The sequence below is a fragment of the Meleagris gallopavo genome, chromosome 25 (assembly GCF_905368555.1).
Source record: "Meleagris gallopavo chromosome 25, MGAL_WU_HG_1.1, whole genome shotgun sequence".
NCBI lineage: Eukaryota > Metazoa > Chordata > Aves > Galliformes > Phasianidae > Meleagris > Meleagris gallopavo.
In genome coordinates, this window is record NC_139428.1 from 3,747,633 (window position 1) to 3,768,858 (window position 21,226).

A 21,226-nucleotide genomic window follows, 5' to 3' on the forward strand; every position below is an offset into this window, starting at 1 on the left:
AAGGATTTTGGTACACAAATAACACCCACTTGCACACCCTCAGGAAGTACTCTAACTGCCTTGTGTCCAAGAACTACCTAAAACTTAATGTGACACACAGTGAGTGTAGACACTTGATAAATTGCTTCTGAATTTTTTACATTTTCAGAGTAAAAAATTTTAGAGATGCTTGCATGTAAAAGCATTTATTAGTTTATTGCTTTGAAGATCTAGCATATTGCCAACTAGCAAGTCCCAGATATGTTCACATATCAAGGAGGTGAATGCTGTGATGGCACAGGAAGAAGGCACAGTTGTTAGGTTTTAAATTTCAATTCTTAATGAGGAAAAAGGGAGAAATAATGCAATTAGACTGCTCTCAGTTACTGGTAAGTGAAAATTCAGTATTGTTTTATGAAGACAAATCCTTGTCATTAATTGCAAACTTTGTGCTCTGACAGCTCTTCTGGCCCCGAAGCCAACAAAAAATTTACTTATTTGGTGCAATGATGCTTTCAAGTTGAGCCTGAAAAGCAAATGGGAGAGTAAGTCAAATTAGATTTAATCTAGAAACTAAAAGCTGTGTGGCTGAAAAGTGATAAATTGTCTGTTAGATATCCAAAGAGAAGAGCCGAGCGATACTGTGGGTACTTCAAGAGGAACAGAGCAGGGGTTTTTCCCTGGCTACTCCATTCCTCACTACATGTTTTATAAATTAGCTTTTCATTCTTGGCATACACACTTGTTGCTTTCTGAGAAGAAAAGAGCTGGCCTTGGCTCCATACAATGAAAGATTCATTTTATAATGTAAAGCATTGAGGAGGAAATTAAATAAAAGCTGTTGAAACAGTGGTCTGAATTCTCTGATTTCAGGCTGGACTATGTTAGCTAAATTAAATATTTGGCTCTCTAGGGTTTGGAACACAAACTGACTCGAGGACAGAAGTAGCTGGGAACAGCAAGTTTTTCAGTTCCTGAGACAACTTGACGCCCAGTGAAGAGATTGATCAGAGAGCTTAAGCAGCATGTAGTGTGGGGGGCTTCCAGGACTTTCAGATTGCTCTCTCCCTAAAGCTGCCATAAAAATAAACTACCACAGTGATATATGCACAGCTGTTAAAATACTTCAAGAGGAAACCTGGGTTCAGCCTTGCACATATTTGCTCCAACAGTTACTGTGTTTTGTACCCTAAAACATTTCAAGATGGCCTGAGGATGTTAATGGTTTAGAAAGGAAAAATGTAGCAATACTAAAGATCAGGAGGGCAGCTTAGTGTAAAGGAAATATTTCAGCTTTAGCCAGAAACATTTATGGTTATGATTACATTTTTTTTTTTTCCCCTTCTGAAAGCAAAGTAATTGACAGAAGCTCTGTTTTCATTAAAGTAGCATACACAGAATTACTCCTTTCAGATTCAAAACAATTTCAGTAATCCAGTCAAGATTACCATGGGACAAAAAGTGTTTTCCATGAGACCGTCTTAGCAAGCAACAAGTGAATAGGAAGAATGCTTCTACCTACATTAGTTACACTTAAAATGTGATGTAACAGATTTCTGGAGGCTACAGATGTCAGTGACATGTGCTCCCCCTTCCTAGGTTTTGCTGTTGTCCATAATTCTATTATTTTAGATAGAAATGGGAAGTTCCAGGAACACGGGATGGCATTCCCACTGTACTACAAGTCTGCTGCTAAATAATTGTATTAAGAAAGCATAAAACTTGTGCTATCTTCCCTCTTCATTAAGAACTTAAAGAAAGTGTTTCATTAATACAGATGCATCGTAAATGTAACTACTATTGAACTGAAAGGATAAAATTAGTTCCTTTCACGTCTTTAATTGCAAAATGCTTGGCTTTACCATCACTAATTAGAACTGCATTTCTTTACTAACCTTCAGCTGTTGATTGGTTCTCTTCAGGAATTGGACCTCGTCAGTGTGTTTCTTTTCCTCTATCTGTCGCCTTTCACTCTCACGTTTCTCAATAGCTTCGCATTTTGCTTTCTCTTCACTCACCAGTCTTTCCAGCTCCCGCTTCTCCTCTTCTAGCTCTTCAATCTCGGAAAATAACACAGATCTCTCACGTTTTGTTTGGTATTAATCAATTTTCTCTTATGGTGAGACAATGCTATGTTGTACGGACTTTAAAATGCCACAGGAATAGTAGCAGATCATTTATGAAATGCATTTCAGCCTTTAAGGCAAGTATTTGAATACACTTTACTGCCATCCAGTGGAAGCAGAAATAATTGATTTTGATCCAAAACTAATAAGCCCATAACATAGCTTTCTTCATGCGATACAGCATGAGGTTAACAGACCAGCTTACTCTTTTTTCCATGTCAGATTTGCCTTGCTCTGCTTGTAGTGCCTTCCGCATGCCAAATGCAATGCTGCTCTCATACAACGTCTGGTAAGCAGCGATTGTCATTTGGATCTCATCCCTGACTCGAAGCAGCAGCAGTCCTCGCTCTGCACAGTTAATTGTGGTTTCACGGATCAGCTCATCTTTAAAAAAAAGGTACAGTGACAGAGTTACATTGAGTTGGGAATGCTGGGTGTGCACAATGTCCAGGGCTAGTTGTCTTTTACCTGTTCTCTGCACCACAAAAGCAGCATTGCTTTAACTGGAGACGGTCATGATTTTGTTTATTGTATTACAGCCGTAGCACCAAGTGCTACCTAACAAAACCACAGGCATGAAGTAGAGGGATGGTACAAGAACAGGTAAGAACACATAACAGCAAAGCCCTTCAAACCTGTAATGGTTTTATGCAACTTTCAGCACTCCAGCAGAGCTCTGCTTAACCAAACACCCATCTCTTGCAGGCAGAAGACCAGCAATATCATCGGTGTAAGAATGGCAAAGGGTTTTAACTTAACTACTGCAATTATGTGTAACTAACACAATGCTAAGCCCCTGTATCTTTTATATACGTGTACAATGCCCGTTCCAGGCTGTTCTTTTCAGGCAGCTGTGTGGATGCCAGGAGCACTGACCAAAGCACTGTGAGTACAGCTCCCTTCGCACGGGGCAGATGCCGGTTTCTCTCGCCTGCCGCTGCTGCAGCTTCAGGTCCAGCTGCTCCTGCAGCTGCACGACGTCCAGCCGGGTGCTGGGAGCGCTGGAAACCTCCTGCACCCACAGCCGGTTGTCCTCCTCCCACGTCCTGCACAGAAAAGCAGCGGGCTCAGCGGGGCAGCCCCGAGGAACGGCTCAGCGGATCCCCAGCCGGCTCACCGCGGCGGTAGGATGGCGTTCAGGATCTCCTGCGGTTCCTTCGCTGACGCGGCGGCGGCGGCCGTGCGAGGTCGGGACGGCGGGACGGGGCCCGGCGGCGGGGAGGGCTGCGGGATGGCCTTCAGCGGGAGGGCCTGAGGGGAGAGAGCGGTGGGCGCGGGCCGGGCTCGGCATAGGTCGCTCCTCCCCGCCCCACTCACCTCCGGGGAGCGCTTCTCGGTGCGGCGGCTGACGAGCATCGGCGGGTTGTAGCGCAGCAGCGAGTCCGGCGGCGGGATCATGGCGGCGGCCGTCGCTATGGCAACCGCGCCGCTCGGTTTTTCGTAAGGCGCCTGCGCGGAGCGGAAGGGGGCGTGTCTGAGCGGGCGCGTTGCGCAACGGCTCTGGGGGAAGTACTTCCGGGTGGCTGCGCGCGGGCCGGAAGCGGCGCGTACTTCCGTTCGTGGCGGCTCGCGGCACCATGGAGGCCGCAGCCGAGCGGCGACGGGAGCGGCGGCGACGAGAGGTGACGGTGAAGGCCGAGAAGCGGAGCCCGCGGCGTTCCGGTTCCCGTTCGGCGCGTGGCAGCCAATCGCCGCCGGCCGAGGAGCGGCGGGGCAGCCGCGGCAGGAGCAGCAGGTAGGAGGCCTCCTGGCGGCCCCGCGCCGCGGCCAGCAGCCCGCAGGCCCCGCTCACTCTTACTGTCCTTGTCTTAAAGATCGCCCAAAAGGAAGAGCAAATCCGGCCGGAGGAGCAAATCGCCGCGCGGCAGGCGGAGCCGGAGCCCGCATCACGGCGCTGTGAGGGTAAAGCAGGTAAATGGAGTTGGGAGCGGCGAGGCCCGGCTCTGTGAGCTGCCCGCCGCTCGGCTCTGCACACGGAGTGGCAACGGGGCCCGGGGTGCGACCTGCTGCGGCCGTGAGATGTGTGCGGAGGTACAGAACTTGCTTCTGGTCTGGAAGCCCTCTGATCCTTATAGAACACCTCTTTGGGAAGAGAGTCTCGTAGTGTAATATCTCGTTGCTCCCTGCTTCATGTAGTGCCGTAAAGAACTGAGTATTTGTACCTTTTAGTGAGTTCAGCCTCTGTCACTTCTGCAGGCTGACCCTGAGGCTTCCTTTTTCCTGATGTTGATGATGCATTGCTTTCCCTCAGTCTTGCATTATTCAGCCCAAGTTGTGGGAATTCAGTGTGCAAGGAAATGACTTTATCTAGATATACGTGTCACGTATTCCAGTCTGTGTTTTTCACGTGTTGATCTGTGATTTCTTTTGAAACTGAATTTGTTGTTCTTTCATTCTTATTCTAGTTCCATTGCTATAAGTTCTTTATTTTTTTTTTCTCAGGAACGAGATGACCATCCTCGTAGAGGAAACGAGGAGCGAAAGCAGAGACACACATCAGAGCAGGAACACAGGAGAGACAGAAGTGGTGACAGAGACAGGCACAGAGATCACTCGGACAGGAGGAAAAATCCAAGTGAAAGGCCTGGAGGTCGAGGCCACGATCGAGAGAGAGATGTTCAGAACATCCGTGAGCAGCAAGCAGAGAGGGAGTTCTATAATGAGAAAAGACGGGAGCATCGACAGAATAATGAGGGAAGCGGTCTCGGCCAGAATCCAGAACACAGGCAATCTGATAATAAACCAAAAGATAAAGCTGTAAACAAAGAAAAACCGAGCTTTGAACTGTCTGGTGCCCTTCTGGAGGATACCAACACTTTCCGAGGCGTTGTGATCAAGTACAGCGAGCCTCCAGAAGCTCGGATTCCAAAGAAACGATGGCGCCTCTATCCTTTCAAAAATGATGAGTTCCTGCCAGTCATGTACATTCACAGGCAGAGTGCTTATCTCCTGGGCAGGCACCGCAGGATAGCAGATATCCCCATCGACCATCCCTCCTGCTCCAAGCAGCACGCCGTGTTCCAGTACCGGTCAGTATTGCTCTGTACCCATCTGGTAGATTGGGGTTATTTGGTCACTTGTGTGCAAAAAAAAATCAAATAAACTGGATGTGCACAGATTAGAAAGTGCATGTTTGCTCAGAGTTTTTTAGATAAATGAAATTGAGGTATGACTATAACGTATTAGCATAGCAATAATCAAAAATATCTGTAATTCCTTTCGTTTAACCATAAGCAGCCTTTTAGTAAGACAAATAGTCTTTAGTAAGACACAGCAGGATTAAATACAGAACTGCATGTATATCTGAATTGGAGTAATTAGCAGGTGGAATTGGCAGTAAAAAAGCATTTCAAGGAGAGCTTTTCATTTGGTCTTTGACAACAAAGACTGCTATCTCCTTTGGAAACAGCAGGGGTTGTGTGCTTCTGGAGGCAGAGTTGCTCTCTTAAGGAGCAGCCATCTGTTCTGTTTCAGGAATTACTGTGTTATATCATAATAAATTTTAGGGGTGAAGCAGTCTATCAGAATCTGAGGTTTTCTGTGTCCCGTCTGTCATTACCCTCATTGTACTTGCTCAGATCTTTGAAGTACGGTTAAGTATTCACTGCAGAGAGGCTGACGTGTTGAAAAATCTATGTGTTATGATCAGAACGATGTGGGTTTTTTTTGTTTTGCCAGGCTTGTGGAGCACACTCGTGCCGACGGCACAGTTGGCCGCAGAGTAAAGCCGTATATAATTGATCTTGGCTCTGGCAATGGTACTTTTCTAAACAACCAGAGGATTGAGCCTCAGCGTTACTACGAACTGAAAGAAAAGGATGTACTGAAATTTGGATTCAGCAGCAGGGAGTATGTTCTTCTCCACGAATCTTCAGATAAATCTGAGGCCAACGCAAAGGACGATGACGAAGAGGAGGAGAAGGAGGAAGAGTCTGACAGTTAACAGATGAGAAGGAAATTGGGGACGGGGAGCAGGGGAGAGAAATCTTTTTCAATAAAACATGCATTGGGATGTAAACGTTGGAGCATCAAAGCACTGGTGCTTCTTACTGCCTTAAAGTCCTTCTTCTGTTGCTGAATGGTTCTCATGGTTTATTTCAGGGGACTCCACTGAGTATTTGTCTCTGGTAAGCCTGCATATCAGGAAATCCAACTTATTTTTCCCACCCTGACACGCAAAAAGAGCACCTGGATGTGAATGTTCTGATGCTGGAAACATTCATTAAATGTTCAAAGACTTTCTTCTTCTGGAAAAAATGATGTAGAACGCAGCAAGCGTATTTAAAAATATTTTTATTAACTGTTTTGTCTTAACCCTTTGAAAATGCTACTGAACTGAGATCTTAGTTAAAATGTAACCTGATGCATTTTTTTTGTAACATGTCTTGTTTGGTAGAGTTTGCCAAATTCCTTGGCCATTTAGGAGTTCTAGACAGGAGAATTTACCTAAAGAGAAGTATTGCAAAGCCCCCCAGCTATTTGTGTGTCCTGGGTAGTTGGTTTGCACTGTGAGCACTCTGAGCAATGGGCATTTCACCAGGATGTGCTGTTCCAAGGTAAGTCAAAATAAAAGGAGCTGCTTCCTGGGGTTTTAGGCTGCAATAATATGGTTTGGGAGGGCTGAGGTCTACATCAGTGCATGTCCAGTATGCACTGCAGCAAAGAATGCTGCAACTGTTACTGGATGTTGAGTATCTCCTCCTAAAGCTTGGGCCTTTGTTTCTGTCAGCTCCATGAGTAACTTAATGTTTTTGTTTGTAATTGTACTCGTTATGTGGTGGCATGTTTTTACCGGTTTGCACTATTTAAGTTTTCTTTATATATTAAAAAAAAAAAAGAAAAAAGAAAAAAATGAAACTATCATTGGTTTATAACATTCTCCCCCACTGGAAAAGAAAACAACGCTTCAGGAAGAGGTAAAAAACCAATTCCACTTACTGAAAGAAAATGCATCTTGCCTATTTGTGGACGTCTTCTTCCTATTGTTGATAAAAGAAACGTAAGACTTTCTACACTGTTGACTGCTTAGCCTGGATGTTTGTTCTGTGACCACACACACTGTTCATACATGCTGTGTACATACACTGTGTATACAAACGTGACATACTGTATACACACTGGAACATTTATGGTGTAAATATGGGGTGCTGATGTAGGTTTTCAAATAGTAAGCAGAATGGATCTTGACTAGAAGGATCTCCTTTATATATACACACTCTAGAGGTTTTTAAATAAAGAATTTGTAAATTTAGCCCTATTTACTTTCAGTTGTTTTTCTAATGTTCTGTTTTCCCCCTTTGTATTATCTGAAATAGATGCACTCGTTTGATTTGAAAAGAAAAGGTGGGAGAGATGCTGACCGTGAGGGTATATGTTGCAGCTGTTAGAAGTTTAACAGTTGTTGTAGAACTCACAAATCATTGTAACTCATGCAGATGTTTGTTACTGGAGTATTTATTCTTCAGCAGCAGCAGGACTGGATGAATGCAGTGACACCTGGTGTGGTGGTATGGCTGCAGCTGCCTCGCTGCACACACTGCAGTGCTGTGAGTGCATTTCTTCCAACTTGGGCTGTGTGTGTCTCTGTGAAGGAAACACCAAAGTGACCCCAGCAATCCTCAGCTCTGGGGGAATGCTGGGGGTTACTGTGCGGTATAGCAGCACAACCACGCTCTTGTTTTGCTGTATCACTGCTGATGATTTGCCTGGGAGGGGAGCACAGACTGATGGTGGGACTGCACTGCACTGAGTGGTGACAAAACCTACATAACCCTCTACCTGGGAGCGGTGCAGCATCTGATCTCAGGTCTCAACATTGACTGCCTTCACTTGTGTGAGTTTTCCTTATTCAGGTTCTGAAACTGGATGGGTTCTCTGGAGCAGCGAGGAGCACTGAGAGCTCTGCCTTTGGGCTGCTGATTGGGCAGAGGGGTTCAGCGTTGGGTTTGGGGTTGGCCTTGTTGTTTGCTGTGCCTACTGGTTCGTGCTGCAGCCTCCATCCGAGCGCTGCTTCAAGCACAGCCCCAAATCGAGTGCACCCTCAGCAAGTTTGCTGATGACACCAAGCTGAGTGGTGTGGTTGACACAGTGGAAGGAAGGGGTGCCATTCAGAGGGACCTCAACAGGCTTGAAAGGTGGGCCTGAGTGAACCAAATGAGGTTCAACACAGCAAAGTGCCAGGTTTGGCACCTGGGCCGGAGGAATTGCAGGCATCTATAGAGACTGGAAGGAGCGGTCCTTGAGAGCAGCCCTGCAGAGAAGGACCTGGGGGTCCTGATGGATGAAAAACTGAACACGAGCCAGCAGTGTGCTCCTGCAGCTCAGAAAGGAAATGGGATCCTGGGTTCCATGAGAAGAGGGGTGGCCAGCAGGGACAAGGAGGTGATTGTCCTCCTCTGCTCTGCTTTGTGAGGCCCCACCTGCAGCACTGCGTCCAGGTCTGGAGCCCCCAGTACAAGAAAGGCAGGGAGATGTTGGAGAGGATCCAGAGGAGCCACCAAGATGATCAGGGGACTGGAGCACCTCCCCTATGAAGACAGGCTGAGGGAGCTGGGCTTGTTCAGCATGGAGAAGAGAAGCTGCGGGGTGACCTCAGTGCAGCCTTCAGTACCTAAAGGGAGCCTACAGACAGGAGGGGAATCAACTCTTTGAAAGGATAAATAACAGCAGGACGAGGGGAAATGGTTTGAAATTGAGGGAGGGGAGATTGAGGTTGGACATCAGGGGGAAGTTCTTTACAGAGAGAGCGGTGAGGTGCTGGAACAGCTGCCCAGAGAGGCTGTGGATGCCCCGTCCATCCCTGGAGGTGTTCAAGGCCAGGTTGGATGGGTCTTTCTATTAAATGTGGAGGTTGGTGGCCCTGCGTGCGGCAGGGGGTTGGAACTTCATCATCCTTCAGGTCCCTTCCAACCCGGGCCATTCTGTGAACCTCGCAGGCCTCCGGCTCCGCTCGCTGTTCCCGTCTCCTATCGGGGCGGTGCGGAGCTCAGCGCTGCCCCCCGCCGGCTCCTCCCCGCAGCCCCGCCCGCTCAGCGCAGGCCGCAGCCGCCATGGCCGCGCTGCACGCCAAGGCCGGCGGACCTCCGCAGATCCCCGATACCCGGCGGGAGCTGGCCGAGCTGGTGAAGCGCAAACAGGAGCTGGCGGTGAGCTGGGCGCGGGGCGGGGAGGGGAGGCGGCGAGGGGCGGACGGGCGGTGAATGGCGGTGAATGGCGGTGAACGGCGGTTGCGGCCGTCGCCGTGCGGCGGGGCCCGGCCCGCTCAGCGCTTTGCCCGGCAGGAGACGCTGGCCAACCTGGAGCGGCAGATCTACGCGTTCGAAGGCAGCTACCTGGAGGACACGCAGATGTACGGCAACATCATCCGCGGATGGGACCGTTACCTCACCAACCAGAAGTACGGACCAACCCCCCTTCCTTCCTTCCTTCTTTCCTTCCTTCCCCAACCGCCCCCCCACCCCCGGTCCTCCTCCATCCTCCTCTCTCCTTTGCAGGAACTCCAACAGCAAAAACGACCGCAGGAACCGCAAGTTTAAGGAGGCTGAGCGGCTCTTCAGCAAATCCTCGGTCACTTCTGCTGCGGTGAGTGCTGCAGGGACACCCCCACACCCTCCCCGGTGACCCTGCACGTATCATCGATTTCCAACCCGCTGCTCATTGTGCTCCTTTTCAACCGTTCTGTGATTCTGTGACACCCCCACGGGGCTGAGTTCCCACAGACGTCTGTTAAGCAATGTCCCTGCTGTCGTTAACTGCCCATTTCGTCTTTCCAGGCTGTCAGTGCGTTAGCTGGAGTTCAGGATCAGCTCATTGAGAAGCGTAAGTCACCTTTTCCTTTCTCCCCCCATTGGCAGAATTGGGAAGAATTAAACTTCTCCTCACAGCTCGGCCCCATCTTTGCTTCGCTGGGCTCTCTGCTGTCTGCTCTGAGTGGAGAAACCAGGACTGAAGTGGTGCGTTTCGGTGCCTGTGTCTCTCCATCAGTTGCACGTGGCTATGGGAGAAGATGAGAGCTCCACTTCTGGAGGCTGCAGTCTGTTGTGGGCGCTCAGCTTTTAGACCTTTCCTTCTGCTGACACCATAACTTCTGAAAGAGTGATCAGGCACTGGAATGGGCTGCCCAGGGGTGGTGGAGTCACCGACCCTGGAGGTGTTCAAGGAACGTTTGGACGTTGTGTTGAGAGACATGGTTTAGTGAGAACTGTTGGTGATGGTGCATGGTTGGGCTGGGTGATGCTGTGGGTCTTTTCCAACCTTGGTGATTCTATGATTCTATAACTCTGGGTCCGCCGTGTGCTGATCAGGTGCTGCCTGGTGTTTCCAGTTCTTGGCACTAAAAACTTCAGTTTCTATAGTTTGTGTAGTTCTTCTCCCTGATGCTTTGCAGGAGCAGCCTGAGATGTGAACTGTGGGGACGTAACCATTTGGCTGTTCTGCTTCTCATCCCATTCCAGGTGAGCCGGGCAGTGGGACGGAAAGCGACACTTCTCCAGACTTCCACAATCAGGAGAACGAACCCAGCCAGGAGGATGCTGAGGAGCTGGATGGATCTGTGCAGGGGGTGAAACCCCAAAAAGCCGCTTCCTCCACTTCTGGGAGCCACCACAGCAGCCACAAAAAACGGAAGAACAAAAATCGGCACAGGTTAGTGGCACCAGCAGCCTTCTAGTAGTGCACTGGGAATGGTTAGTTCTTGCTGAACGGACTTAATTATGTGAAGGGAGCTAATAAGTTGTGAGCATAACAAACTGGTCAGCTCATTTGGTTGTATCACTTGCTTTGAAGTTGTGTGCGGCCTGTGCTCCTGCTGCGCTCATTGTGTCAGGGAGGGGAAGGCATGCTGAGGCAGCTCAACAGGCAGCCAGCACAGGGTACTCACAGCTCAGAGACAGTGGTGTTTTTGACCAGCCCTTGTCGGTTCTTTTCTCTTTCAAGCAGAATAAAGCTGTCTTCCCTGCAGTAGAGGAAGATTACAGTCCTGGCCTCCTGTGATTGTTCCTTGGTTTCTACAGAGCCAAGGAAGATAGGAATGTCACTGCTTTCTCTGGAGAAGGAGGATGGAGAACAACTTAGAGTGTTTTGGGGCTGCTGACTCTCAGTATCTTTACTACATTTTCTACTCCAAACCTTTTCTGTTGTCATGTCCCAGAGTCTTTTGATTACAGCACATACAAGTTGCTTTATCACACAAACCACTAGTTTTTATTATTAAACTGGCCTGAAATTCATGTGAAACAGCTCTCCTGAACTCTTTGTGATTGAATTTAGGTGACCACTTCTACCCCTTAAGGCGTGCCTTCAAGGCACGATGCAGCACAGTGGGCTGACGGCTCAGAAATTGGGAATCATTGAATTCCAGAGCTGCTTTCTCTGGGTCAGTGTAACCTGCACATTAGGTTATTGTTACTGAGCCCTTTGGCTTTGGGTACAGGTGGATATTCCTCTTTGAGGAGCCTTCCCAGACAATTGCAAATGTTTTAAATAATAGTGATAGATGTCACAGAGACTGCTGGGAAACGGTCGGTCTGAGAGACACCGAGGTAGGTACAGTGCCTGAAAACTAATTAACTACTACTTCTTATTAGTTAGGTTTTCTGTCATTAGCATTTTTAATTGTTAGGTCAGGATTTTCTTCCCACAGCAGCCTTAATCAGGCACACATCCCAAAATATTGGGTGTCCTTTTTGGTTCTTCCTGAGCTAGGAACCAGAAGCAGCTCAGAAGTGTTTTTTAGCCCGCAGATAATTGGGAGGAAGGCCAGAAGTAACAGAGCACATCTCTAAACCACTTCAGAGAAACAATCTGTACAGCTGAAGTACAGCCTAAGAACATTGCTATTTGAAACAGATTACAAAGCACTGCTGAACACTTACATGGAGCACAAAGCAATCTGCTGCAGTACAGTGGGGTCCGGTGCAAATGCCATAAATAATATAAACTCTTTTGCTCCATTACATGACCCCAACTGTAGTGACAAGAGTTAGAAAGAAACTGCCCTACTGAAAGCTTGTGTTGCTTTGGGCTTTCTTCTGCATTCCTTCCTGTGAAGCAGCTGGTACAGGCTACTGTTGGAGACAGAATATTGGACATGAGGAGCCCAGTCTGATCTGGTATGGCAATTCTTATCATCCTAAGAGATGCATCTAAAGTACAGAAAGGATTTTGCAGTTGTTGTGTAATGCTTAACATGGCCAGGTAGCGGAAAGTAATTCAATTTGTCTGTAATGCAAACTGTTAGAAGTTGTGATTGCTGCTAACGATTGTCCCCTAAATTTCAGCAGAAGAGCCCAAACGATCTTTAGGTATATCTAGGTTTGAACCAAACAAAAGCCAGTCCCAATCTTTTTAATGGTGCAGCTCATTCAGAAGCTCTTTCATTTCCAGCATACGTTTGAGTTCTGCTCACCTGTTCCTGAAGGACTGGGAGGTGCTGGGAATGGACTCTCTGAAGGTGCACTGACTCCACATAGCACCAGTTTTTCTCACTCTTGTGCCACCAGTGGCAATGAGGAGAGTTGGATTCAGATTGAGCAGAGCTTGTGTGAAAATAGCTGGTTTAATTTCTAACAATTCACGCAGGAGATCACGTGGCAGTGTTTTACTGAAGCCATCCTCTGTTCCCTCAGACCGCAGAAGGGCCCAGCTGATGATTCTCATGGCTAAAAAGTGTTTCAGGGGAAAACAGTCCTCCTTCCTCTTAGAGACCCAGTGCTGAGAAGCGCCAAGTAGAGCAGTGAGCTTTGGGGCAGAGCGCAGTGCCATCAGTGTGAGTGCTGAGAGGTGGGGTGGGAACGCAGCAAGCCATGGTTGGACTCAGCCTTGGCACCATTACTTCAGAGCTCCCAAAGGGCTGTGGGTGTAAGGGCGTGTGGTGTGTGCATTTTGGGAACATCGAGTGCGTACGTGGCCACGTGGCTTCATGGTTGTCTCCACCTCTGCCTGAACAAGCTTTGCTTTGCTTAATAATCTAGCCAAAGCCGCTGCTTTCTGACCACCCGTTGGGTTTTGTGAGCAAATCCGTTTTTTGATCTGCCCGTGAGCTCCTCAGCACACAGCATTCCCTGCGTAACACCGCTCCTAACACCTCCCCATCCCCGAGATCCACCTGGGAATGGGACTCTGTCAGATCCGCAGTGCTTTTTTTTGTGCCCCGTTCCGGTTAAAGAACCTTAAAGTTACCTTTCAGAACTTGATGGCGTTTGAACACTGGCTTTTATTTATTTATTTACTTGTTTATTTTTAGTATTCTCGCTAGGGTGGCTAATCGACTAATTTATTTAATTCGTTAGTGTATTAATTTCTATTGCTTTCTTCCTTTCAAATGCTGCCCCTCAGCCCGTCTGGCATGTTTGATTATGACTTTGAGTAAGTTTGACTTGAATTAGTACTTGTGCTGTGTTGTTAGTGTGTAGACACCAATGTGCCTTTTGAGACCTTTCTAACCCATAGTTTATCTGTTTAATTGTAGGTATGTATATTAGGTTAGGCTGGGAAGTTTTTTTAAAAAACAGAAAAGCGTGATGGAGGTAACATTTTATTTAATAACTTCGGCAAAATTAAATTAACTTCACTCTCCTTTACCTCTCTGTTCCGTTTTTTAAATAGATAAACTCTTTAACTTAAATACGTAGTTTGAAAACTGATTCTTCTGGCTTTGCTTCTGAAGGAGATCAGTGTAGATTTGGTTGTTTCCTTCTGGACATCCATAACCAACTCCGTACCTTTGTCTCCTGTAATCCCTGCCATCTTAAGCTCCTATCTCTGTTCCTAGTAAATAACCCTTGCCACTATGTCTGAATAATTCCCTATGGCATAGTTACACATCTAACCAATTAACGTAGAGCATGCACATGTAACAGTATTTCTTTATGCTGCATAACTTCCCTGTGATTTTTATTAACTCTTTTTCTGAATGGAACGGGATATGCATTGTGGCAAAGAATAAAGAATCCACTCTCCTTCTCTTTGCTGTTCTCTTGTAATGTTGGGACAGTGATTTGGCTCAGCCCAATTGAGAATGTGGATTGAATTAACCGAATAGCCTTTGTTGTAGCCTGTGCCATATTCAGTAGCTGGTTCTTTGCAACCTACTGTTTGTGTCGTGTATTGAAATGGACGTTTCTCTTATCTTTCCAACCACAGGATTGATCTCAAGTTAAACAAAAAGCCGAGAGCTGTAAGTATCAGTGCTCTGTCGTTGTTTTTGTTGCTCGTCCTGGAAAGCCTCCTCTGCCGTGATATAAGATGTTGTTTTTGTGCTTGGGGAATGTGTAGGGATGGAGTGTAAGCATTGTCTTCCAGATTTAATAGTGAATAAGCCCAGGTGGGCTCATTACTGAGCAAGGTTGCACTTAAGCCGTGTGCACTTCTTATGAACAAAAAAGCTGTTTTGCATCTTTCTGTTCTGTCATGAAGTGCACCAATAAAAGCTCCTGGTTTGGGCTGAAAACAAATCTCTTTTCTCTTTTGCCTTCAGCTAATGGCGTGTAGAATGAGAGAAGGCAAGGAATCCCAGCTCTGCCAGCAGAGGTGGAAGTAGAAAGGTCTTAATGTGCCCATCTTCTGTCTCTGCAGGACTACTAGACACATCAGTGCTGAAGATTCTGGGATCCGGTCCTACATGAATCCCCACCAAGAATAACTCCAGTCATCTGAACGAGCACAATGGCAGCTCTCTGGCCACGTGTGTGCAGAAGGGAGCGATCCACTCTAAACAACTCAAGGGGGAGAAAGTCTTGGACGTGTCTTTGCATCATTTTTAGATAACCTGACTGACAGGAGATGAAGGTGTAGTAGTAGTAGTCCTCAATTCCTGGCTATTCTGTGCTTCCAGCTCAGTCAGGAACTTCCTTCAATTGGCTGATGTTACTGCTGCCACTGTAAAACCGTGGGGAGGCATTTCCTTTTCTGCTGGAATAGGGCTGTGATTCACTGTGTCCCATCCACGCTGTAAGACTTAGGTTACTTTTGTTACTGAGACGTAGCTTTGTGGTTTTGTTTGTTTCTTTGTTTGTTTGTTTTTTTTTTAAACCAAAGTGCATCGTTAATAAATGGGCTTTTGGTTTGTTTGTTTTAATGCCTGTAGTGAGGAAAGTTCTTGGTTTTGTGGAACAGCTCGGTTTGATTTGTAGGTAAGCAGAGAACAAAGTGGCTATCCAGTTTCTCTGACTTTTCTTTTAAATGCCATCCCCTGAAGTTGGCACAGTGCTTTTAGATGCAGAGGAGGCTGGAGCTCAGAGCCTTCTTGCTCTCTGCTATCTTCGACGTTGGGTAGATTCTCTTTTTAATACAAACTTCCCTCATTTGTACATAAAGAATAAAAGTTACATTCGTCTCTCTTCCCGTGTTCTGCTCAGTCAAAATATTGACTCCTGGTGCTTTTTATTCTCCATCAGCTTTCTGCACTTCTTCCACTTTCACATAGCAGCTGCTTTCGTCCCATGACCCTTTGGAGGAATCATTTGTGCTTGCTTTCCTGCGGTAGACATAACATGGAGTACTTGAAAGGATTGCCAGGCATTAATCTCCAGCCATGTTCAACTAATCCTGCATCAAGGTAGGGTTTGGATAGCAGGCAGTCCTCAGTGCTGCTGGCGGCGTGCCTGCAGATAAGGGATGAGTAATTTGGATTGCCACTGGGAAGTACACAGAGGGATGAAATGTTTGGTGCTTTTCACAGCGGCCGAGTCAAGATAGCGGTGTTGAAATAAGCTGTGCCTTTCTCAAGGTGGTATATAACCAGTTACCTGTGCTGTAATGCTTTTGTTTGCTTAAACAGTTCGCAGTGCCATGTAAAAAGTTGTAGCACTTGCCTTACAGCCTTCCACGTACTTGCATGTGCACTTGTTACAGTGGAGCCTGAATTCTGCTCTGCTGCACTTCTCCTTTCCTGAGGTCCTGCATTGCAGCTCCTTGTGGCAGCAGCAGTGACCATCTCCCCTATGCAACCCTATCATGCAGGACCTGCAGGTGGAGGTGAACACGTAGAAGCACCATTCCCCCTTCTTTTCTCGTTAGGGAATGGAGGCAGCTCTGTGTTTGCTCCTGGTGCTCCTGCCTTAGCCCACAGCAGTGAGTGCTGCTGCTGCTGCTCGGCCACAGGGAGCTGCTGGGACAGAGTAACTTAATGGGAGAACAGCAAAGCTGCCCTACTTTTTTGTGTTCAAAGTTATTCCTCTTAAGAGGTAAAAGAGAGAGGAATAGAAGATGTAGGAAATAGCATAAAGTCCTAACAGGGCCTGCTTTGCTGTAACTGTGGGAAAAAAAGACGACTTAGCTGATGGTTTCTGACCACTTGACCTTGGTACAAAAGCTGCTTTTCTCTGGTGCTCTTTTTCCCTGGTTCCAAAGCAAGGTTAGTAAAGGCCTGACCTCAAGGGGTCCATGCTGCACCTCTGACCTCAGGGACAGCGTTGGACCTTTTGGGCCAGAACGTCTCCCTGCAGAGAAACAGCCAAAGGGCTCATGTCACACAGAGACCCACACGTGCCAGAGATTTTATGGCAAAGTGTCCTGCATCCCTGCAGTATGGACTGGGGGTGCTGCAATCTTCCCCAGCAGTGTTTGTCCCTGAGGGAAGGGGACAAACAGACTCAGTCTGTTCTGATGGAGGAGATGGCTGCCCATCACTGCAGCCGTGGGAACCCAGCACGCCGAGCAGGGCAGAGAGCACAACGGTAAATGCTTTGCTGTTCAAGGAGCCACCGCCCCGTCCTGCTGCAGCTTTCAGACTGAGAAACCACGGTGTCCACTGGGGTCTGTTCCAGCAGAGGGAGCAGAACTGCAGGTCCCGGAGCAAGAGCTGTCAGCAGTGACAGCGCTGCAGCATCAGCTTCCTCGAGGTACTGTTGTAATGGGAGAGCTGCTCAGTTTGAGCACAGCAGCACTGTCACCTGCACGAGGGGTGTGAGGCAGAGCCTGGGGCCAGGCTGGCATTGCCTGAACCTTCCCCTTTATTTCCTGAGACCTTTATTTCTCTTCCTACACAGCTGGAGGGAGTAAAGCTCCCCAGGCTGGGACAGCTGATCTTACACCTGGCTGCCCAGGCTTTTACCTCAATGCCAATGAAAACCAAATAGAATAAACCTCAAGTCCTTTGCTTGCAGAAGATGAATCCTGAGCAAAGAGGGTGGTGGCCCAGCAGCCACTGTCCTTATGGTGACTGAAGGTAGAGCAGAAGTACCACTAATCCCTGGCACAGCCTCGTCAGCAAGAGGATTAGGCAGGCATTTAGCAATCCTGAGCAAGGGGCTGAAGGCATACCAGCAGGCAGGAGGAGCAGCAGCCTCCAGAGCCTTGTCCAGCAGCTCTCCCTGCACCTCCTGCCCGGGTTGAGCTGGGCTGCACTGCCAGGTAAGTGAGCACAGCAGTGGGGGAGGAGGGCTGCTCGCCCTCCTGTTGGCAGGGCTGGGTGCATCCTGCAGCCACCGCATGTCCTGGGATCTGCAGCACATCTCCATTCCATTCCCCATCTGCAGGATCCCCATGAGGAAGCAGCACAGCCCAGGGAGGCCGTGGTGGAGGCAGCTCCTGCGTTCTGGGTGCTGGCAGCTCCTTTCTCTTTCCAGGACAGCTCTGCAGGGGCTGCAGTGGCTCTGGAGGCTGTTGTGGGTTGGTACTACGGGGCTCCCTCACTATGGCACTGCATGCATGTGTGGGCTTCGCACTGCTGTGGGATTGCAACCCGGTTCATTGGGCAGGAGGTGTTGGTTGTGTGGTTGTGAAGAGCCCTGGGGATGTGGGCTCTTTGCTCCCCCTCCAAACCCTGTTCTCCTCAGTGGGTTTGACTGCACTGTGCTCTCCTTCAGTACCTTCTGATCTGCTACACAAGCTGCTGGGACATCGCCTTCCAGTTTGCTGAAGAGGTAAAGCCCCCCACCACCACACGCACCCCCCCAGTGCCCTCATGGGCTCTCCAGCAGTGGGGACTCACGGTGACGCAGTGCTGGGTGGCAGAAGGGTCCCCATGGGCACCACACAATGGGGTTCAGTCCATGGTGCCTTCCAGCTGCTGGGGGCGGATCGTGACAGTGAGGAAGGCGAGGAAGATGGGACCGCTGCTGCTGTGCTGGAGCCTGAGCAGACAGGTGGGTGATGAGGGGCAGGTGAGGCTCTGGTGCCAGCTCAAGTGGAGCAGAGCTGTGGTGCCCTGGCAGTGCTGGAGCTGCAGCGGCTGCGTGATGCCAACGAGGCCACACAGGGGAGGTTGGAGGCACTGGAGGATGACGTCCGCTTCCTCTGCACCGAGCTGGGGGCTGAGAAACTGCTGTGGAGCAGTCGGTTCTTGGAGCTGCTGCGGGAGCAGCAAGAGCTGAGGCAACGGGTGGGTACCCCTGCAGGGTCCTCAGGATCTCTGGAGGGTTCCCCTTGCCCCCCCCCCCCCCCAGCACAGTCACTCATACCTGTTCCAGCTCCTGCAGAGGGACAGCAGAGACAGCCTTGAGCTGCTGGGAGAAGCTGAGGAGCTGAATGGAAATGAGGGAGAGGATCCTGCAGGTAGAGCTGGGGACATGAAGTTGCAGCAGGGGAGCAAGGAGTTGGTGTTTGGGGAAGGGGCTGCCAGCCCCTGCACACTACCAAAGGACTCCACTGGATAGAGCGGTGCTGTCAGCTCACCCCTTGCCCAGGCAGCTTCTGGGAGCCTGGGGCTCTGTGCCAGGCAGGAGCTGTAAGTAAGTGCCACTGTGAGCTGGGTACCAGGGGCTTGCTCAGCCCAGAGCTGGGACAGTGCAGTCCTCTCATGTTCCCGTGTCCCTGTATGTGCCCAGCTCAGCCTCATCTCATAGCGTTTGGTGCCAGCCGGGCCCTGCCCAGCCCACTTAGCAGAACTGCAGCTATTTCCCAAAAACACAAAACCGCCAGGAGGCAGCTGACAGTGAGCCAGCTCCCCATGCACTTGGAGATGGGGTCCTGGCCGTTGCTCTTACTGCAGCCAGTGCTGTGCTGCAACATGGTGCTACAAGCCGTCCTCATGATCAGCGCAGAAACCTGGGAGCCAAGCACCACCCAAGGCCACACACTGCCTCCTGCTCTGCCCCAGGGCAAGTCACTGCTGTGTCCACAGCAACAGCATTGCTCCCTGGGGACCCAGCCAGCATCCTCCTCATCTGTTGCAATGCTTCGGGAGTGTCCCGGAACAAGGATTGTGGTCACTGAAAGTTCCCACCATCACCTTTCATAAGCTGGAAGAGCTGTGGCAACGGAGGGATTGCAAAACCCAAGCGCTGCCCCATTTACTTCCTTCTTGGATGAATACATCCCCTCCATCAGCATCTTCCCACACGAGTTGCAACTCTGACAGGTCCCTGGTGGAGGGACGCATCATGGGGAACAGCTCAGGATGGGAAGTGGGGATTTGTTCCAGTATGAGCATGGAGCAGCCAACACCAACCCACCTCCCCCAAAACAGTGGGGCTGGGGGCTGCATGCCCTCAGCCTCTCTTCTGCTGATACGAAATAAAGGAAGCTGCTTCCCACAGGTCTCATTTATTCAGCGTGATGCCTGCACCAGGTCCTGGTGCCCAGACCCTCACTGCAGCCCAACATGTGGCAGCAACCAGCACTGTGCTGAGCACCAGGTGCATGTGTGCTGCAGCCGTGATTCACTTACGGAAATGTTTATTGTGAATGTGCAGATAGGCTCGTGCTGCTCAAAGGAGCGTGTGGCAGCAGCATTTCCTGCCCTGCAGATAATCCTGCCTTCTGAGCAGTCTATGCAAACCAGCCGCTCCTCAGCTGCTCTCACTGCAGCTCCAGCCCCATGCTCAGCCCTTCCTTGTAGGTACAGCACCAGGGCCACTATCAGCTGCCTCTGTGCTTGGCAATGCTGGACCCAGGCATGCCCAGCTCTGAGCAGCTCCCAACAGGTGCCAGATAAAGGGGAATGCAACTATCTGGACAGGGCAGGAGAAAACTCCATGTTTCTTCTGCATCCTCTCCAGCTGCCGCTTGCTGTGAGGTGGAGTTCGTACCTGGCATCAGCACAGAACTGTGCCTTGGCACGTGGCTGAAGGTCAGCCCAAGTGTGTATGACCCTGCTTGTCAGAACTGGCCTGCAGCCCCACAGCTTCTGTGGGCATAGTTCCATGCCAGCACCAGGCAGACTTGTTTGCTGCTGCTTGTCAATTCACCCTATGTCACTGTGCAACAGCTGCCACCAACCCCATCCTGCACCGTGCCCCACTGCAGCCCCTGCTTCCCAGGGCACAGCATGCAGGGACTGCTCCTCTTGACATGCCCATGCAGTGCCCATACCATCAGGGAACTGATGCAATGCAAATAGCAGCAGCCTGACTCACCCTGCATTGACCTGGCTCCTGCATCGTGCTTGAGATGGGACGGCCCCAAACTTCTCAGGATCTCCAGAAGCAACGGGGCCCTGTGAACTACCCACTCCTGGGACTGCTGCAGCAAAACCCAGCCACAAACTGGCCAACTTCTGCAGGAAGCAGCATCCAAGTTAAGCAGCCTTTGGGCAGACACACACTGCTGCTTGGTCACCCCAGGCCAGCACCTGCAGGTGTGGGTGCAGCACAGCCTTCTCCACTGCCTGCTCTGTGCCCCTGCCCCAGCTATGGGTGAAGCCCTACAGCAGAGCTATCCTCTGCTTCCTCCCCCAGGCTGAGCCAGAGCTGCTCCCAGGCTGCAGAAACCTTTCCCCGGGGCCACTACACCATGCAAATCCTCCTGACCTATTGCTTCAGCAGAACTGTGTTTACCCCAAAACATTTGTGCAATGCAGGCCTTCAGGGGAGGCAGCCAGGGGCAGCCTCTTGCTCCTGCTCTGCAGCTTCCCTGTGGGATGATGCTGGCTGCTGCTCCCCTCTGTGCTGCCACAGGGCTGATCTCCATGTTGCTCTCAGGGCACTTTCTGCCACTCTGATGCAACTCCCTAAAGGAAAAGATGTCACTTGCAAACCCTGGCCTTAAGGAGCACAAGGCCCAGAGGAACACTGTAAAGAAGCGTGGCCAGAGGGTGAGCACTGGCAGGAGCCTGCAGGCAGCACCCACAGCCCACACTTCACTTCTCTCCCATCTCACAACAGGAGGCTCTATGCAGCTGGGGCATCTTCTGCTTGCTTCCTGCCTTGCTTTCTCCCTCTTTCCTTCATGCTGGAAATGCT

The 21,226-nt window shown here is 49.6% G+C and overlaps 4 protein-coding genes across 8 annotated transcripts; 3 read left to right on the plus strand and 1 right to left on the minus strand.

Moving 5' to 3' along the window:
• Positions 1-169: 169 nt before the first annotated feature.
• On the minus strand, positions 170-3,580 carry DNALI1 (dynein axonemal light intermediate chain 1). Its single transcript, XM_085208656.1, has 6 exons — positions 3,423-3,580; positions 3,223-3,356; positions 2,982-3,151; positions 2,311-2,489; positions 1,875-2,039; positions 170-505 (listed from the first exon to the last, which is right to left on the minus strand). The coding sequence occupies exons 1-6, from the start codon at positions 3,501-3,503 to the stop codon at positions 470-472; spliced, it is 765 nt and encodes a 254-aa protein (XP_085064782.1). The 5' UTR covers positions 3,504-3,580; the 3' UTR covers positions 170-469.
• Positions 3,581-3,604: 24 nt separating this feature from the next.
• Positions 3,605-7,356, plus strand: SNIP1 (Smad nuclear interacting protein 1). Its single transcript, XM_019622736.2, has 4 exons — positions 3,605-3,840; positions 3,920-4,016; positions 4,548-5,134; positions 5,784-7,356. The coding sequence occupies exons 1-4, from the start codon at positions 3,683-3,685 to the stop codon at positions 6,046-6,048; spliced, it is 1,107 nt and encodes a 368-aa protein (XP_019478281.2). The 5' UTR covers positions 3,605-3,682; the 3' UTR covers positions 6,049-7,356.
• A 1,734-nt stretch (positions 7,357-9,090) lies between these two features.
• On the plus strand, positions 9,091-15,442 carry MEAF6 (MYST/Esa1 associated factor 6). Of its 5 annotated transcripts, XR_014879607.1 has the most exons (9): positions 9,091-9,250; positions 9,386-9,501; positions 9,599-9,686; positions 9,878-9,923; positions 10,559-10,748; positions 13,440-13,469; positions 13,573-13,630; positions 14,247-14,280; positions 14,679-15,442. XR_014879607.1 is itself a non-coding variant. In XM_085208711.1 (7 exons), the coding sequence occupies exons 1-7, from the start codon at positions 9,155-9,157 to the stop codon at positions 14,685-14,687; spliced, it is 579 nt and encodes a 192-aa protein (XP_085064837.1). In that variant the 5' UTR covers positions 9,091-9,154; the 3' UTR covers positions 14,688-15,442. The 5 variants fall into 5 exon arrangements, 3 of the variants coding, with proteins under 3 accessions (XP_085064837.1, XP_085064836.1, XP_085064838.1); XR_014879608.1 differs by lacking the exon at positions 13,440-13,469; XM_085208711.1 differs by lacking the exons at positions 13,440-13,469; positions 13,573-13,630.
• Positions 15,443-15,588: 146 nt separating this feature from the next.
• LOC146542805 (uncharacterized) lies at positions 15,589-19,576 on the plus strand. The gene is made up of 6 exons (XM_085208709.1): positions 15,589-17,456; positions 17,582-17,714; positions 17,912-17,968; positions 18,112-18,190; positions 18,260-18,426; positions 18,515-19,576. Exons 2-6 carry the CDS (start codon positions 17,589-17,591, stop codon positions 18,698-18,700), a joined length of 615 nt encoding a protein of 204 aa, XP_085064835.1. The 5' UTR covers positions 15,589-17,456; positions 17,582-17,588; the 3' UTR covers positions 18,701-19,576.
• The last annotated feature ends 1,650 nt before the right edge of the window (positions 19,577-21,226 follow it).

What these genes read in the sequence shown, in the direction of transcription:
- DNALI1 (XM_085208656.1), bottom strand. Translation starts at nt 3,503, where the DNA reads ATGATCCCGCCGCCGGACTCGCTGCTGCGCTACAACCCGCCGATGCTC. An exon ending in AACGCCATCCTACCGCCGCG is followed by an intron (nt 3,152 to 3,222) that starts GTGAGCCGGCTG and finishes TTTTCTGTGCAG; the next exon opens with GACGTGGGAGGAGGACAACC. An exon ending in GAACCAATCAACAGCTGAAG is followed by an intron (nt 506 to 1,874) that starts GTTAGTAAAGAA and finishes TTTGCTTTTCAG; the next exon opens with GCTCAACTTGAAAGCATCAT.
- SNIP1 (XM_019622736.2), top strand. Translation starts at nt 3,683, where the DNA reads ATGGAGGCCGCAGCCGAGCGGCGACGGGAGCGGCGGCGACGAGAGGTG. An exon ending in AGCCGCGGCAGGAGCAGCAG is followed by an intron (nt 3,841 to 3,919) that starts GTAGGAGGCCTC and finishes CTTGTCTTAAAG; the next exon opens with ATCGCCCAAAAGGAAGAGCA. An exon ending in GCGCTGTGAGGGTAAAGCAG is followed by an intron (nt 4,017 to 4,547) that starts GTAAATGGAGTT and finishes TTTTTTTCTCAG; the next exon opens with GAACGAGATGACCATCCTCG.
- MEAF6 (XM_085208710.1), top strand. Translation starts at nt 9,155, where the DNA reads ATGGCCGCGCTGCACGCCAAGGCCGGCGGACCTCCGCAGATCCCCGAT. An exon ending in CGTTACCTCACCAACCAGAA is followed by an intron (nt 9,502 to 9,598) that starts GTACGGACCAAC and finishes TCTCCTTTGCAG; the next exon opens with GAACTCCAACAGCAAAAACG. An exon ending in CCTCGGTCACTTCTGCTGCG is followed by an intron (nt 9,687 to 9,877) that starts GTGAGTGCTGCA and finishes TCGTCTTTCCAG; the next exon opens with GCTGTCAGTGCGTTAGCTGG.
- LOC146542805 (XM_085208709.1), top strand. Translation starts at nt 17,589, where the DNA reads ATGAGGAAGCAGCACAGCCCAGGGAGGCCGTGGTGGAGGCAGCTCCTG. An exon ending in GGCTCTGGAGGCTGTTGTGG is followed by an intron (nt 17,715 to 17,911) that starts GTTGGTACTACG and finishes GCTCTCCTTCAG; the next exon opens with TACCTTCTGATCTGCTACAC. An exon ending in CCTTCCAGTTTGCTGAAGAG is followed by an intron (nt 17,969 to 18,111) that starts GTAAAGCCCCCC and finishes GGTGCCTTCCAG; the next exon opens with CTGCTGGGGGCGGATCGTGA.